The sequence below is a fragment of the Brassica napus genome, chromosome A7 (assembly GCF_020379485.1).
Source record: "Brassica napus cultivar Da-Ae chromosome A7, Da-Ae, whole genome shotgun sequence".
Classification (NCBI taxonomy): Eukaryota; Viridiplantae; Streptophyta; class Magnoliopsida; order Brassicales; family Brassicaceae; genus Brassica; species Brassica napus.
In genome coordinates, this window is record NC_063440.1 from 7,901,507 (window position 1) to 7,919,707 (window position 18,201).

At 33.2% G+C, this 18,201-nt stretch overlaps 2 protein-coding genes across 4 annotated transcripts; both read left to right on the forward strand.

Annotated features, from left to right (window-relative positions):
- The first annotated feature begins 5,496 nt into the window (after positions 1-5,496).
- LOC106367682 (probable pectate lyase 10) lies at positions 5,497-13,853 on the forward strand. Its single transcript, XM_013807511.3, has 7 exons — positions 5,497-5,701; positions 5,793-5,852; positions 5,941-6,009; positions 11,671-12,313; positions 12,927-13,030; positions 13,106-13,244; positions 13,325-13,853. The coding sequence occupies exons 1-7, from the start codon at positions 5,619-5,621 to the stop codon at positions 13,544-13,546; spliced, it is 1,320 nt and encodes a 439-aa protein (XP_013662965.1). The 5' UTR covers positions 5,497-5,618; the 3' UTR covers positions 13,547-13,853.
- Positions 6,884-10,325, forward strand: LOC106431708. 3 transcript variants are annotated; one of them, XM_048736515.1, is made up of 8 exons: positions 6,884-7,229; positions 7,321-7,523; positions 8,433-8,712; positions 8,810-8,924; positions 9,012-9,136; positions 9,276-9,333; positions 9,409-9,566; positions 9,641-9,725. In XM_048736515.1, exons 2-6 carry the CDS (start codon positions 7,332-7,334, stop codon positions 9,287-9,289), a joined length of 726 nt encoding a protein of 241 aa, XP_048592472.1. In that variant the 5' UTR covers positions 6,884-7,229; positions 7,321-7,331; the 3' UTR covers positions 9,290-9,333; positions 9,409-9,566; positions 9,641-9,725. The 3 variants fall into 3 exon arrangements, with proteins under 3 accessions (XP_048592472.1, XP_048592471.1, XP_048592473.1); XM_048736514.1 differs by having other exon boundaries at positions 6,886-7,523; positions 9,641-9,761; XM_048736516.1 differs by lacking the exons at positions 6,884-7,229; positions 7,321-7,523; positions 8,433-8,712 and adding an exon at positions 9,833-10,325 and having other exon boundaries at positions 8,812-8,924; positions 9,641-9,761.
- Positions 13,854-18,201: the final 4,348 nt, after the last annotated feature.

Below are 18,201 nucleotides of genomic sequence, written 5' to 3' on the forward strand. Positions count from 1 at the left end.
ACTATTTTTTATTTAAACTGTTTTTTTTAATTAAAATTATTAGAACTAATTTTTAAATATGTTTTTTTTTAATTTACAGGTCTAATGATGATCAGATCCGGCCTCGCCAGCGTCGTAGCCGGGGTGGTATGGGGAGCCAGTCTCGGGGTTCTTCCAGCCATGTTCAGGATTCCGTTTCGCCCCACAGCTCATACCATACATCTCCCTCTCCATTCCTCGCTCCTGCTGCTCCCGCTCCCGCTGCTGCACCCGCTCCTGGTCCCGCTGCTGCACCCGGTCCTCCGGGAGTGATGAGGGTTGCGGAGTTGGTTCGACAGCCCGGTCGTGACCATCTTCCCTATCTCACTGAGTATCCACATGGACATGGTCAAACATGGTAATTTAAACTTTTATTTTTTAAACTATTTTTTATTTAAACTATTTTTTTATTAATAATTTTTTTTTTTATTAGGTTCAACCGATCCGGGAACGGGATCAGCGCATGCGGTAAGTATTCTAATTTTAAATTATATTTTTTATATTATTAATACTATTTTTTGTAATTATTAAACTATTTTCTATATTTATTAGACATTTTAAATATTATTAAAACATATTTTTTGTAATTATTAAACTATTTTCTATATTTATTAGGCATTTTAAATATTATTAAAACTTATTTTTTTGTAATTATTAAACTATTTTCTATATTTATTAAAATATTATATTTTTGTGCTTAAAAACTATTTTTAAACTATTTCAGCAAGAATTCAACTGGAATGCCGATGATACGCTCTTTATCTATCACCATTTTGTCCATAAAGTTATGGACAACTATGGGAAGCAGATGTACGAGTGGAAGAAGAAGTGGGAAGTAAACAAGGTAGTTTTTAATTTATTAACAATTTTTAATTTATTAAACTATTTTTAAAATTATTAAACTTTTTTTTTTAAATTAAAAGGTCCCAAAGTCGATGAACGACACGGTCTGGAAGGAGTTGTGTGCGCATTGGGATAAAGAAGAGACGAAAGAAACTTCTTCCACCAACTCCAACAACCGCAGGAGCGACCGTAAAGGAAAGGGCATCTACAAGCATAACTTGGGTGCTCAATCAATTGCCACTCTGGCGGATCGCATGGTAAGTTCAACTGCTTTTTCTTCAATTATTTAAGTTTCAGAATTTAATTTTTTATGCATTTTTTCAAATTTCTAATGTTTGTTTAATTTATTTTTTTTTCAAGGCGGAAGAAAATGAGGGCGAGCCGGTTGATGATCTCGCCCTCATGAAAAGGGCGTATACCAACAAGAAGACCGGCCAGATTGATGATGGTCTTGTGAGGGACGTGGTCGACCTGGTCCAAACTCAGGTGTATGACGAAGTGTCTCAGCTTCAAACCGATGATGACGATTCGACGGCCTCGACCAACTTGTCTCGGGTTCGAATCAACGAAATCGTTGAATCGGTAAGTTTTTTTTTTTTAAAAGTTCAATTTAATTATTTCTTGATTTTTATTTTATCATCAATTTAAATTATCTAAACTTGGTTATTTATATTTCAGTCGGTTCCAAAGAAAAAGGGACGTTTGGTCGGTTTGGGTCGTCGCTCCCGGTCGGCTGCTCCTTCTTCTGCACCACATGCGTATGTTGATCCAGAAGTTCTTACGGCTCAGCTGAAGGACAAGGATGATCGGATATCTGCGTTGGAGACCCAGATGGCAGCTCAACAGGCGGGCTATGAGACCCAGAAGAGGCTGAACGAGCAGATGATGGAGATGATGAAGAGGATGTACCCGAACGAGACGTTCCCGAACATTCAAGACCCGTAGTTTTTTTTTTTTCCAAAAACTCTGAATGTTTTATTTAAATTTGAATATTATCTACTATGTTTTATTTTTTGTTTTATACAATTTTAATTTTTAATTTTAAAAATTTTAATTTTTTTTAAAAAAATAAATTTTTTCAAAATTCCGAGGGAATGGAGTTCCTCGGAAAATTCCGAGGAACTTTCTCCCCTCGGCAAATTCCGACGAACTTCAAGTTCCTCGGAATTTTCCGAGGGAGAAAGCTCCTCGGAATTTTCCGAGAAACTCCACTCCCTCGGAATTTTCCGAGGGAAGAAAGTTCCTCGGAATAGTCCGAGGAACATTTGTTCCTCGGTATTTTCCGATAAACATTCCGAGGAATATTTCGTCGAAACTTCCGAGGATTGGACCATCGGAATTCCCTCGGTATTTTCCGAGGAACCTTCCGACGAACTTCGTGTCCTCGGCGTTTCCTCGGAATTTTGTTTCCTCGGAATTCCGTCGGAAAATTCCGACGGAATTCCGAGGAAGTATGAATTTCCGAGGAGATATTTCCGAGGACTTGTTTCGTCGGTATGTCCTCGGAATAGCGTTATTCCGACGACATACCGACGATTTTTTCCCTCAGTATCCCGATGTTTTCTTGTAGTGATATATCAATAGATTCGGATAGACTTAAGAGTTGATGGTGTTTTCTTTTCTAACAAAATTTCAAATTGATGGATTGACGAAAAAGAAACAAATGATTGACAAAAAAAAGCAGTAAGTGTAAACAACTGGAAAATAATATAAACATAGTAAGCGGTTTGTTTGGGTAAAAATACAAACACAAATTCAGGTAAGTCACGTCTTCTTAGAAATTCAATCTGTTTTCTTTTTTCTTTTAATCGTAAAACAATGCTCCAATAAGAACGCTCTACATTTTGTTTGTTCTTTAATTTGTTTAATTGTTCAATTTGTAATTCCTACAAAAAAAAAAGTGGATATTGGCATGGTGCATATAATTTTATTTTTATATTGAATGTTAGTTATAGTACTTGACCTAAAAAAGAATAACTCGGTTCAACAGAACGTGTGTTGCATCTATCCATCGTCGAATTATAAACCTTATAACTAATACATCTTTTTGAACACATCTTTTTAACTAATACCTAAATTCAACTTTTCGTAGACAAATCAGTCACATGCTTTGAGATTATGTTAGTTTGAGAACCATCCCTTTTCTTTGCGTCGATATAGAATACGGGTATGTACATTGTACTTAGAAACATGCAGATAATTTATTCAGGCATGTCATAATCCATAACCACGACGTCAAAACTCTTATTATAAGACGTTACCTAATCTCAAATTTATGCAGCTCGGCGACTTAAATGAAAACCATCAATTTTTTCAACATATTATATAGATATCCAAGCTTCAAAACTAGACGTGGTTGCCATGCATTTTGTAGTACCCGGAACGACGGGCATAAGCAAACTTATAATTATGTTGACTAATTTTTTCATCAAGAATTATTGTACGTCATATTCATATCTATTACGTTTTTTTCTGTAAGAATATCAATTAGGTAGTTCAATGATTAATTTTCTGTATTTTAGGATTGCAAAACCTATACATTCCAAGTTGTTCACTGTAGTTTCAATTATTATTGTCATTTTAATCATTCTAAATGACATTTTTATGATAAAGAGGTTTTGGACTCGTGAACTTATACACCTCTTCTTATGGTCCAGCTCTTTCCTCTTCTCTATCCAGTTAGCTAGGGAAATTTGTATATGGTCTTCTAAGTCATTAGGTTGCTTTCTCCTTTCCCTTCTACTTTGTTTAGTTTTATTTTTCGTTTCTCTACCACTAGTCTATCTTTGTAATTTCTGTCAAAAAGAAAAGCTTTGGTATAAAATTAAAAACTTATACCGAAAAAAACTTATACATCTCGTAAGACAAGACTTAAACCATATATTTAACAATAAAAGACTCTTTCCAATGTGAACAGAATCGGTGATCTCAAGGTTTATACATTTTTGTTAACCAAGAAACTTAACCACTAGATCAACTTATCACTGATCTTAGAAAAAGTTTTGGGTTTTAATTAATGTTTTAAAGGATATGAAAATGAACGAAAATATATTTTGCATGTAGTTTTTTGTTTGAAACTAAACTACTAACCATAAATATTAAACAACTATAAAATCTGATGTACGCTTTTACACAATGCTTTTGTGTTTTTTTTTTCTCAAAAAAGTGAATTAAGTTTTTTTCTCAAAACACAAAACACGATGAGAAAAGTATTAAAAATGGCCAATCAATTTTTGTCGAAGCTAGATTTGATTATAAATATACTATTATCAAGAACAAACTAATCTAGAAAAGACTCCATGTTACTAAATATTTATGTCCCATAGTTGATTAATATTTTGATAATATGATGCATATCTAAATGATATAAAGTACAATATAAACTCTGCAAATTAATATTTGATAAATTAATAAACACGATAAATTAATAAATAAATTTGGTTCTAAGTTGTACTAGTACAAAATCGATAAAATAAGAAGATGATAATATTTAAAAAACACTCAAATATATATATATATATATATATATATATATATATATATATATATATATATATATTTCATTAAAAACATGATTAATAATTACTATGTATAAAATTTATATAAACATAATAAAACATTTTAATTTAAATTTTTAATAAATGGATTTTATTTTGAACTTTATATTTAGTTATAAATTTTTTGTTATACTATTGTATTACATAAAAAGTGTTTGTATTTAGTTACACATATTCAAGATGTATAAAATATATAAAATGTTCTGATAGAAAACATGTGATTTAAATATATAAATTTAATCGATCTATTTTGAATTAAAACATTTTTCTATTTAAAATAAATTTATAAAATATAAATCTATACATATTTTAAAAAAACTAATAAAACTAAAAACTAATAAATTATTATAATTTGACATTAATTTATAGAGTTTTGTGTATTTTTTTAAACCACAAACAGTTAGTAGGGTACATTTTTCTAAAAAATTAACTGAAAATATATTTTTTTTTTCTTGCAAAATAGCTGGTCTCGGAGATCTAAGCAAAACACAACTGAAAATATATTTAACGTGTAAAGATAATAATGGTAGACTAGAGATATTATTCTCAACGTTTTTTATAAATGTGTAAATATGATTACAACAGTAGAAAACTAGGGAGTCTTAAAATAACTATTACAAAGTATGCACTCTAACAAAAAAATACATTAGATTATCGAGAGGTATATAAAATTTGGTCAGAAGGAACTGCAAAGTGGTAATTTACCAACCAAAAGTATGAAGGCTAAGGCGGTAAGACCATTATTAACCCTAGTCTCTTAACTGGAGTTCTTAGCTTCGGATAAGAGACGGTTCTTAGGTTTTTTTAGATTTTAACTAAGAAAAATTAAGAATCATCTCTTAAATAAAAGATATAATAACCGTCTCTTAGCTGAAAAATGTAAAAAAAAGTGTTAAATGATGAGTGAAGAATCCCGGCCAACCGGGATTAACGATGCCCTAAATAATGTTTTAAAGTCAACCTAATATCACGGAAGACAACATATAGAAGACGGCGTTAAATTATATGTTCCCGCCGTAACAGATATCCTAACGTCGAGCAATATAATAGTTTAACGGAGTTAAGCGCCTTCTTTCCACCTTCGTTGCTTGCCTATATATAAGCATATTGTAATCTTCAGCTTGTCCAAGTTACATATCTCTCTCTACTCCTTTCCTCTTCATCATACACAAAGGAGAGAGAGCTTCAATATATTTAACAATGGCGGTCTCGAGAAATCTCTTAGCTCTCTCAGCAAGTCTACTTGTTCTTGCATTCTTTGTCTGTGTAAATGCATCGACAAGGTAAGCTCAGAGATTCTCAAATACTTTTACTAATTCGTTCTTAGTGAAAGCTTAGACGTAACTTGTTATCTCTGCATCTTTTTTGTAACAGAGCTCACGAAACAGAGGAGCTTAAGTCTCAGAGCCTGACTAATTCATCAACGGCTGATAAGTGAGTTTTTTACTTCTTGTTCAATCTCATCCATCCAGATTTGATCAGTTAGGATGCTTAAGTAATGATCTGTTTGGCTGTTTCTCAGTTTAAGCGACAGTGCATGGAATGAACACGCCGTTGAAAACCCAGAAGAAGTAGCTGCATTGGTCGATATGTAAGATATACTCTTAAACTTATTCGTAGATCTTCAAAGCATTTAAAAAAATTAATATTCACTCCAAGATAATATTCTACATTTTCTAAAAATATTAGTTTTACGTTTTCATAATAATTCAATAATAATAAACTGTAAGCTTTAAAAATTACTATAATTATTGATTACTGTCAGTTTAAAATTATTTAAATTAATTAATGTTTTAAATATATGTAAAAGATAAAACAATTATTTTTAGAAAACAGACGAAATATCTTATCTGAAACAAAAATAGAATGTATTCAATTACTGATGAGTTAGACATTTTTATTGTATATATTTCCACGCTGTGGCCATTTCATATAAGTCTCAAACGTTGTGATTCCTTACCTATAGTATTATGTTATTCCCAAAAAAAGTTTTCTATTACGACAAAAAAACGTTATGTTAATAAAACGTATGTATGAATAATCAAACCAAAATAGAATAACTAATAAAATAAAAAATCTTATAAAGAAGTCGATCAGTTCTAGATAAATGATTTGTAGTTGTCTTCCGAGAAATATAATATGTCATATTATATTATGAAATCTTGAAAAAAATATTATTACCTTATTCCTTACATATTAATATATTATTATACATAAGTACACACCCATAATTTCCTTTCATAAAATTTAAAAGTTTTTCCCGTAAATGTTATCTCTGTATACTGAATTTAGAAAATATCTTCATGGGCCACAAGTTCTTACAGCTATATATATGTGACACAGACACGCCGTGATCGCCATTTAAAGCGCCTCTGTCGCCGCTACTTTCCACCGACGTAAACATATAATTAAATATATGCATATATTTCATATTGTGTATTAGAGGCTTCACATTTATTTAGGCCATCACATAAATAGAATTATCTATACTATATTAAAAGGGGCTGAGGGAGGCTTTTTAGAGTGTCCACGTCGGACAGGAAAATAGTCCAATCAGAACATTTCGTTTTGCCACATCACCATGTACTTTTTTTGGTTTATGATTGTACGTATGGGCTCTCTCTAATAGTCAAGGTAGACTTCTGTATGGCCTCTCTCTAAAAAAAATATTGGCCCACCCAGCTCCTACTTCTTAGTCTTCAAGCTTCGGAAGTCTCTCTCCCGACGATTTCACTTCATCTTCTCCAATCCCTAATTTTTTTTTTTGCCGTTATCTTATCATCAATGACTATGTTAAAGCGATTCTTCAATGTTCTGTTCTATCTCTCCTTCATACTTCTCCTATATAAAGCTCTCTTTCTAAACCTAGATCCATCCTAAATCGAAAAAATTTAATCTGCAGAAACGATATCCATGGCAATGAAATCCACCACGAAGTCTCAGCTAGCCACCGGCAAATCTTCCGTCGCCATGTACTTCAACGACATCTCGCCGGGACTTTCTGAGTCACAGCTTCGATTCCGATTGATCCATTTTTGGGAGGCAAAGAACATCGCCAAAGGTGGGACTTTAATTGGAATAGAACTTCTACTCATCGATGAACAGGTGAGTTCTAATCCCCAACTTTTATTATTCCGGATCTCGGACATGTTACAACATATCCATGCTTTTTATATTAACCTTGCTTTATATTCTTCTTCTTTGTTTAGTTATTTTGCTTTAAGGGTACAAAAAGCTTTAGCTTATAATTTCCTCCGTTGGGACTGGGAGTATTATTACAAGTAATTTATATGGAGTATATATATCGAAGTTGGTTAAATATTTAATATCCGAGTTGAAGTCTTAAGTTTTGTACAACATGGTCCCAAATCTCATCATTTAAGTATGGTCGTAGTTTCTCTGTTAGAACGTAAGATGTTCAACAATGTAGGCTATTTGAAGTATTGGGACATTTTCCCCAATTTGTATGCGATTTATTTATTGGGTTTTTGTTTTGTTTTTTACTTAATTTTCTTCACTTGTGATCTACCTATATGCATGCTAGCTGTAACGGTGTTGAAAAAAGGAAAAAGTAGATGTAACATGTGGATTTATTAGATAGTTTTGGTAACATTCGTAGGAACTTATTTATGATTTATAAAATAAAGGCACATTGTCTATGTGATGTATACTTAGAGTGTTGTAAATTTTTTTTTTTTTTTGGTAAAAGAGTATCGTAAGTCTGAACCGTAAATTTGTAACAGAGCTTCACTATAATTTGCAGAAGGAAACAAAGGGTATACTTTGAGTGAGATTTACAATACATATGTATAATGTGTATCTAATATACACTTTAAGAGATATTTTTTGGCATCAGTGAGACTTTTTAATCTATGAAAACGAATAGTAGATTTTTATTCTATGAGATTTTTTCTTGATACAATGTATTGAGTGATTTTAAACATGAACTATGACTGACTACTACATGTATTCTAAACCAGCATCCTTAAACTTGGATTATTTGAACCCCTGCAGGGGACTGTGATGCAAGGTTTCATATCCTCTTATCGTGCTCCAACATACCGGCGTCATCTTAAAGCAGGAGCAACTTACACCCTCCAGAATTTTTACGCTGCCACAAGCAAGGAAATTTATCGCGTTGCTGATCAGAGTTTAACAGTTTCGTTCTCCAACGGCTCTGTTCTCTCTCCCCTTGACGACATCCCTGTCTCTGTCTCTTTTCCCCCAGACAGGTTCAGGTTCCATACACATGAGGATTTCCAAGCTAACCGTGGACTCAGGGGTGACCTCTACGGTAATCTATCTGAATTTAAAAATCAGCGTAGCTCAATGATTTTAGCTTAATAATTTTTAATTGATTTCTCTACTGATCTTCATGACCAATGTTGTAGATGTCGTCGGCCACTTGAGGCTGGTGAATGGACAGTCCCTCAGTGACCGCCCCATCCTTGACGAGTCCGAAATGATCAGCATGCGTCATATTTTGGTGCATTTGCAGACAAAAGAGTATGTGTTTACTGATTTTATGATCACATTCTCATATGTCTAGGATAGCCTATTAAAACATACCATGTTTTTAATAAATTTTTGCAGTGGACCAGTTATGAAGCTCTACCTTTGGGACCAAGCTGCAAAAGACTTTTACAAGAAATTCACATCCAGTGAAGACACTCCCACCGTTCTTTTGGTCACAACTGTGAACCCAAAAACTGTAGCAGGTAATCAATTTTCCCATTACCATAACCAACCAACTGCTAATACAAACGTTTAATGTTTTGCCATGCTGTTTGTTATCGGTTTCTACTGTTTCCTTATTAGTTTGTTTATATGCGGTAACCTATATATGCTGTTTGTTAGGGTTGAGACAATGACAATTGGGCAGATCTTTGCTTACATCAAGCAGGAATATGCCAAGGTAAATACAACTTTAAGATACCTCTGTCAAAAACAAAACATATTCATGTCATCACTAGCTTCAACCCTATTGCAGGAAGCTTCTTTCAACTGCATAGCCACAATTGGTGATGTTAAGCATGACAGTCCATGGTACTATATTTCTTGCGGTGGTTGTCACACTAAGGCCACCCGAGGTCCTTCTTCGTTGATGTGCGCCAAGTGTGGCAACACTAACGTTTCTGGTGAAGCAAAGTATTCATTCTAACCTCGCAGCTTCCTGTTTCATCTTTCTAGAATTTGATTTTTGTATACGTTTATTGTGACAGGTATCGTGCAGAGATCTCTGTCTATGACAGTAATGACCAGGCTGTTTTCGTCCTACTTGGTGATGCAGGAAGTGAGTTGACAGGGAAGCAAGCAGCAGAATTGGTTGCCAACTACTTTGAGGTACCTAGACATCAACTCAAACCCCCTTCCAGTTCATTGAAACTCACTTAGTTCCTCCTTTAATTATTTAGGCTAATCAAGAACTTAGTGCTGGCCATCAGATGCCTGCCCCCCAAGCTTTAATCGACACTATTGGGCATACACATAAGTTCAGGGTCAAGGTGTCTAAACTCAACTTCACAGGCAAGGTTCAGTCTATAACTGTTACTAGGATTGTCTCAGCAGAGGATCTGCCACCTGTGCCAAATCCTACTGAAATCCCACTTGCTGCGGAAGATGAAGTAGCTTTGCCTACTGCAAGTGTCTTTGATGGCTCTGGATTCAATGCTGAAGGTGGGACTGAAGGTACCAGTGACATGGATGAATCACAGAAGGCTAAGCGTCCTAAACGCCATGCATGCTGAGTGGTCGTCTTCTTTATTTTCAGCTTGAGTGTTTTTTCCCTTATTTAAAACTTTGTTTTGGTTTAATATTTTTGCAAACAGTTTCATTATTTGTTTAGTCTTTGACTTCGTTTGAATGTATGATGGTTTTCAGCTTTCAAAAGAAACAAATGTTATTTCATATTATGACTCATATACTTTCCATTATATACATAACACAGACATATCTTGCTTACTAATGTCAATTCAAGTTAGAATAAACAAAGCTATATAACATTAAAGCAATGTAAAAAAAAAACGACCGAGGAAAAAAAAACGAACACATCCAAATAGTCCACCGTCATATATAACATTAAAGCAATGTATTATACTATTTCCTAGACAGAAAGGAGTCTCAAGAGAGTATCTAAACTCAGATAGTTTTGAGATATCAGATAGCATATGAGTTTTGATCATATAAGAGCCATATTCTCTTAACTTTACCGTGTTTTAGCAACAAAAAAAACTAAAATTTGGCCAATGTAGGTGTACGTTAAGAGTAAGTGGCAAATCCATACTATGTGAAAATTACATGTTCTGCCAATGGTATAAGCAAAATATAAATCATATTTTTTTAAAAATATAAATCATTCTTTTGCATATTAGATTGTTCATCATGTTTTGTAAACCGTAAACAACTATGTTTTTCTATCGATTCTAATACATTCCTCTTAATGATATTGAAGTACAATAGTTTACTTAAGTATGTGATTATAATATGTTTAATAATATTTGCTTGGTTTAGGTTCCATTAGAAATTTAATTTGACAAAACAAAATCCACTTTTCTATTTTTGAAATCCAAACCATGTAACGGGCCGGCCCACGGGCTAAACTCTATTTTATTTCCTAATGCAATTTCGTTGAAAAAAAAAAAGAAGATGTAGTTGTAGACTATCCATATGTATCTTCATTTAAAATATAAAACATATCTAATTTATCCCAAAATCTTTCAAATATAACATATTTTAATACAAAATTAAAAATATTAAAGTAAATTTTAAATAAATTATCATGTATATATTTCTTTAATTTCTTTTGCAATAGTCAAATCAATTTAGCTTCATATCTTCGATAAATAGTTTATTTTCTAAGATATAGTGAAATTATTTTCTAAATTTATGAAACCACATAAAATCCAAATAAACAACCAAACTGCATATTTAAATTATATATTAAAATAACTGAAAAATTATAGAAAACCGGCGCGTAGCGCCGGCAAACCCCTAGTCTTTTTTAAAGAATGATCAAAAGTTTTCCGTATAGTCCGTATCACAAGTTATATGATTTCGTATATTAATATGCAGTCACATTTATTACACCACATGGGTCCCTCTTCTTCTTTGGTCCTTCTCACACGTGATCTTGTTGAATCTATGGGCTTTTCAATATACCCAAAATTCTGCGGGGTTGATTTAATAATTATTAAAGTTACAGCACTCTTTCTGCAAATATAATTAGTTGAGTGAATTTGATTTTCGCGGGCAGGACGATAAGGAACAGCACGGAGCGGAGGAAGCTAGGATTCTTCTCATGCGCCACCGGAAACCCAATCGACGATTGCTGGCGATGTGATCGGAACTGGCACCTCCGTCGCAAGCGTCTCGCCAACTGCGCCATCGGTTTTGGCCGCAACGCCGTCGGAGGACGCGACGGTCGTTACTACGTCGTCACAGATCCATCGGACAACGACGTGATTAACCCGAGACCGGGAACGCTCCGTCACGCCGTGATTCAAGATCGTCCGTTATGGATCGTATTCAAACGGGACATGGTGATCACCCTGAAACAGGAGCTGATCATGAACAGCTTCAAGACCATCGACGGAAGAGGCGTGAATGTCGCGATCGCGGGAGGCGCGTGTATCACGATCCAGTATGTGACGAATATTATTATACATGGGATTAATATCCATGATTGTAGACGGACGGGTAACGCTATGGTGAGAAGCTCTCCGTCGCATTACGGGTGGAGGACGATGGCGGACGGTGACGCGATTTCCATATTCGGGTCGAGTCATATTTGGATTGATCATAATTCTTTGTCTAATTGTGCTGATGGGTTGATTGATGCGATTATGGGATCTACAGCCATTACCATCTCCAATAACTATCTCACTCATCACAACGAGGTTCGTTTCATTGCTCATTATATCGCCTTACATAACGAGTTCGGTTTTGGTGGTTTGGCTTTCGGTTCGCACAAAATCTTTGCCAAGTTGAGCCTAACAAAAACTTGGTTCGGTTTGATAATGGGTAGTTCGGTTTTTAACAATTTTACCAAAATGAACCGGTTTTTTTAATTTTTAGTTCAAGTTCTAGCTTAATTTAGTCAAAATTTTCGGTACCTTCAATTAAATCAGGTTAGTTTGGTTTGAAATTTGGATTTGTTTTCAGTTCAAGTTTGACTAAGAGCTCGGTTTAATCCGGTAAAACTAAAAAAATCGGTTATCGATCAGGTTCGGCCTTATATTACCAAATTGGATATACCTAAACTGATATTGGAAATGGTGCTAAATTTGTTGTGAAATCATTTAAACTTCAAACCTTTTGAGGTGGGTTGGAGTCAAAACTTCATACTTAGCTGTCAAATTAGTATAGTTTTACAAGTTAGGTTGTGTTAAAAGAGATATTTTTTTTAGTTTGATCATAGCTTAATCACACTACAGAGAAATACAGCTTTAATATGATTCATTTTTTATGAACATCAAGACTTTAAATTAATTTTCTTGATTTGGAATGCAGGTTATGTTGATGGGACACAGTGATTCATACACAAGAGACAAGGTGATGCAAGTGACAATAGCATACAATCATTTTGGAGAGGGGCTTATACAGAGAATGCCAAGGTTCTTACTCCCTTTTTTTCCTTCTGGTTGTTTGATTCAGAAATCAGGAGTGCTGATTCTTGTGTGTTTATTCAGGTGTAGGCACGGTTATTTCCATGTTGTAAACAATGATTACACACACTGGGTAATGTATGCGATTGGTGGAAGTGCTAACCCAACCATCAACAGCCAAGGCAATCGGTTCCTTGCCCCAGCAAACCCTTTTGCCAAAGAGGTATACAACTAAGCTTACTACACTTGATCATGACACCTTTGTGAAGTAGGACATATCTGAATGTTATATTTTTCTGACAGGTGACAAAGAGGGTAGGTTCATGGCAAGGAGAATGGAAGCAATGGAACTGGAGATCGCAGGGAGACTTAATGCTCAATGGTGCTTACTTCACTAGATCTGGAGCTGCTACTCCTGCAAGCTATGCCAGAGCCTCTAGCTTGGGAGCTAAACCATCTTCCGTTGTAAGTATGCTTACCTACAGCTCTGGTGCCCTCAAATGCAGGATTGGTATGCGGTGTTAGCTAATTCTATAACCCTCAAAGCCAAGACCTAAAAAGATATCTGAATAGCTAAGGGAAACAAAGAAGAAAAATAACTTGTTTTCTTCGCTCCCGTGTTTTACTTTTTCACTGTGTCCTTTTCTCTTCCTTGTACCATCGTAGTGTCCTTCCTATCCATATCTACTCGTCAACCTGGGCCGGCTTTCATGAGCCACAGTGTTGTTCGATTTCCTATTGTAGTACAGTGCATTCTTCTTCTTCCTTATTACTCTTTTGGTGTATCATCCTTGTATCATATATTCTTCTACCAATGTAATGCCTTTTATAACTGCGTTTGTTACACCATTCTCATTGACCAATCTTAGATAAACCCAAAAATCAAATCAGAAGGGTTTATTTCTTATGAAATAAATGCAAATAGCCAACTAAAGTGGGGAATTACAAAAAGATTAGTATAACAGAAATTGAACTCGGAACGGTATCGCGCTGTCAACTCCTCTTTTTCTGCCGGGCTGTACTAGTACAACGTTGATTTGTTTCTCAGCATGTTCACCTCCAGTGGTTCACAACCTCTTCCAAAGTTCCATGGTGGGTCTAACCATTGTAACAGGAGCACAACAACATCCCATTGCTAGCTTTAACGCACAATATGCCATGCATGAATTAATGAATATGCATCTTTTGTAGGGAAATTTGCCAAAACTAACCCACAACTTAATTTTAACCCCAAACCTATACCCAAACTTGAATCAAATGCAAAATTAACCTAAAAGCCTTGTGAAATTACAGCTCAGCCTCTTGTGACCAAAAAAAAAGAAGTCATTTTACGAATATAGCTCCAGTAAGTCGTCTGATATTTTGAAAATCGTCTGGACGACTTTAAAGTAAGTCTTCTGGTATAGATGATCTTAAAAATAATTTATAAATTTTTTAAAAAATATTTTGATAAGCGAAAAAATTAAAACAAGTAATTATAAACAGTTTTAAGTGATATAAATTAAAATATAACAAAATTGAATTGTTTTCAACATAGATGAGTAGGTAGTGAATCATGGTATTCTTTGGTCTAGGGTTTGACAACATATGTTGTAGTATTGTATGTATTTTTAGGGTTAGATTTCGGAAAGCTTGAATGTTTTTTTGAAAAATTAAATTTTTACCTATACGTGTTTATTTTTGTGTATAGTAAGCACTTTTGAAGTTTAATTTGATTTTATGAAATATTTAGTTAGTTAATTAAGTTTAGGGGTTATGCTTAGGGTCCAGACGACTTCCATAGAAGTCGTCTGGTGAAGAAACTAAAACAGACGACTTACATGTAAGTCGTCCAAATATTCCCGCCTAAAATTTTTAAAAAAAATATTTTCTCGCTTAAATAATTTAAACTAGACGACTTACTTGGATCTTTGATTAAATAATGTAAGTCGTCTGGGAAATCTTATATTTTAGTTTCCTGCTAAAAATATTTTAATTTTCCGCTAAAAATATTAAAGTCTTCTGGACGACTTACAAGTAAGTCGTCTAGGAAGTCGTCTGAATCAAAAATATTTAACCTAATTGGATTTTTTTGTCTCCTTATCTAAAGAAAAATTTACACATTCTCTCTACTCCTCTCAAATGGCTGTAACAAAAATGTAATGTTCATCATTTTAAAACTCTTCAACCTCTCTGTAATCTATTTGACTTGAAAACACCAAACTTTATATGAATTTTTCAGTTTTGTCTCATGTCTTTTTTACTAATCTATATTTTTTTACAGGTTTTTAATCAGATGGTACTCATCTTCCACTCATTTAAAGGTAGATCTATTAATTTTAGATATGTATTTTTGTGTGTTCTATAAAAGTAGATTTATCCAATCTTCCACTCATTTTTTCTGTTTTTAAGCCATTTAAACGTTTTTGGATATGCAGGTTTTTCAGATCTGGATTTGATATGCAGGTTTTTCAGATCTGGAAGACTTCTGGGACAACTTACCAGTTAGTCGTCTAAAATATAATGCACTAGACGACTTTCCAGGAAGTCTTCCAGACGACTTCCATCTCAGTCAGGGAGCGAGGAATACAAGGGCGAGTCAGTCACCACTTTACTCGGAGATAAAAGCTCTCATTTGAGAAATAGAATGTATGGGAATCTAAGGCATTTTACTGTTACATTTTGCAACGGATTGTTCTCAGTTGGTGAAGATGGTTTCGGAACCAGAAGAATGAGCAGCCTTTGCAAGTTATTTGAAAAATATAAATATCCTGAAGAGAAGTTTCAACAGTTCAGAGGTTATTCATATACCACAGACGCAGAATTTAAGGACACACTCTCGCACGCAGTGCAAGGGAACAACTGTCGTTTGTTGTTCATATGGATATGGAGTTACCAGTGTAGTTTACACAGTCTATATGAGCCAGTTTAAGTTGCTGACAAAAAAACACATCGTTTATGGTTGGTAACAGTTTTTGGCGCTTTTCAACAATCATAAAAACGCTATAAGTTGCTTTAAACCATCTCAAGCTTCTTAAAATCAAAAGTTGGTTTCCACTAACGTTTGCAGTTGCAGATGGATAAATTATAAAAATATTTACTAAAGATATTTTCAACTTTAAACTGTATAATTGAAATATTATAAATAAAATACATATATATATATATATTTATATTTTAATTTAAAGTCACTAACAATATCATAATTTATAGTAAAAACTCTAAACAATATATTCACTATAAGTTTAGATATTGATATACACATATATAAAGATATATACATATATAAACAAAACAAAATATTATTTTCAAAGTTCTAATATAAATTTTCAAAACAAATTTATTACAATTATAAATTTCATCTAAACAAAAAATAAATAGACAAACATAAGTTGTTATTAATTTTATTATATTTATAATTATTTTATTTTATCATAATAATCTGTTTTTGATATTTATAATGTGTTAATGTGTTAATTATGGTAATTTATTATTAAACCGCTACAACATATCATAATCAATCAGTCATAAATATCTCGCAAACAACACTAATAACGCTAAAAACCGCAGCCATCCACATCTACAAACTCTCTCAGCCGCTTCCATAACCACATCGTTTCAACCAGTTAGGCCCTTTATGTATCTTTTAAAAAGATCAACAAAAAGAATATAGTGTTTGATTAAAAGAATATAGTATTTAAAATCATGAATAAAATTATGGGTCAAGATCAAATATCAGAAAACAATACCAAGATAAGGTAGATGCTGAGAAATATAATTTTACATTTTATTGATGGAACAAATATTGCAAGACTTGTCCATTAAAACATTAGAAGAAACCGGTAACCAGAAACAATGTGTTGTAAATTCAGTAAAGTAGGATGGCATAATTTAGAACGCCAATCGAACAAGTTGGCCTCTCAGATGGAAGCAAAATCAAGTGATGATCGATGAGATGAACTTGTAGATCAAATCTACATACAAATTAGAAATATAACACTAGAAATGCCCAAATGTTCAAAGCTAAGCAAATATGAGAAGGATTTAAACTAAACTAACATGGTAGAAAAATCAACAAAAGTCAATTAAAGTCAAACAGCAAAATTTAAGAAGAACCAGCCTTTTATTTGAGGTTATTGACTCAAGTGATCAAAATATTAACCTATGATGATAATGCAATCAACCATTGTTAATCTTCAATCCTAGAATCACTATTCCATTTCTTATTTTATCATAATCATGTTCAACTGTCTATTTTCCAATGATAGGTTAAAATGCATTATGCTCACATCGTAATAGCCACTAAACACCTTGAACATCAATTTCTAGTGATTAAATACGTAAAACATTTAATTGATTCATTAAAAAATTTCATCAAATAATTTTTAGATGCCAATATCTAACTAATTATGTAAGCAAATAAAAAAATATTAACCGGTTGAATTCTTTCGTGAATGAATCAATTTCATTCAAACTTGTGAAATTGTTATGGTTAACACATACAATTAAATTTTATCGAATTATTATGGTAAATATAATTAATAAAGTAATTAGGAAGAGTAAAAAAGAATATAAAAGATGTAATAAAATACTTAAAATATGTAAGTTTTATTTTTATATTATTGTAATAAATGTTGTCAAATTATTTGGAAAAGATAATAAATGAAGTGGTTAAAATTACTTTGAAAAGAAATGCAAAAAATGTAAGAAATCACTTAAAGTTAGGCAAATAATATTCTATACACCAACTTTAATAATATAGATAGATAGATAGATAAATAGATTAAAAAATAGTTGCAATATACTACATAAAAGGAAATGAGACATAAATACGGCAAAAATCAAGACTCAAACGACAACTGAACCATGCGGTATCACATATGTTCACTCTGATACGAGGATAGAGAAGTTTGGAGCCAACCATGTTGACCTCTCTACGTATGCTAGTAAACGTGAAACACAAGCTTGATCAAGTTTATAACTTAGCCAGGGAACAAGTTGTTAACCTTCAAGAGTAAGATGTATTCATCATCTTTCCGAAGAACACAACCTCAATAATAAGTTATCGCATCCTCTTAGCTTCAGTTAATGAATCAATTAAAGATGATACTATTAGAAAAACCTGGAATGAGAAGATTAGTGATCTCTTGTACCATGATACAAAGATTTAAATTCAGTCAGCTTAAACCGCAAATCCCCAT

Bases quoted from the DNA above. Each gene is read 5' to 3' on its own strand.
- LOC106367682 (XM_013807511.3), top strand. From the start codon at position 5,619: ATGGCGGTCTCGAGAAATCTCTTAGCTCTCTCAGCAAGTCTACTTGTT. The intron at 5,853-5,940 runs GTGAGTTTTTTA...GCTGTTTCTCAG, and splicing joins AATTCATCAACGGCTGATAA to TTTAAGCGACAGTGCATGGA. The intron at 6,010-11,670 runs GTAAGATATACT...TTTCGCGGGCAG, and splicing joins GTAGCTGCATTGGTCGATAT to GACGATAAGGAACAGCACGG.
- LOC106431708 (XM_048736515.1), top strand. From the start codon at position 7,332: ATGGCAATGAAATCCACCACGAAGTCTCAGCTAGCCACCGGCAAATCT. The intron at 8,713-8,809 runs GTAATCTATCTG...CCAATGTTGTAG, and splicing joins ACTCAGGGGTGACCTCTACG to ATGTCGTCGGCCACTTGAGG. The intron at 8,925-9,011 runs GTATGTGTTTAC...AAATTTTTGCAG, and splicing joins GTGCATTTGCAGACAAAAGA to TGGACCAGTTATGAAGCTCT.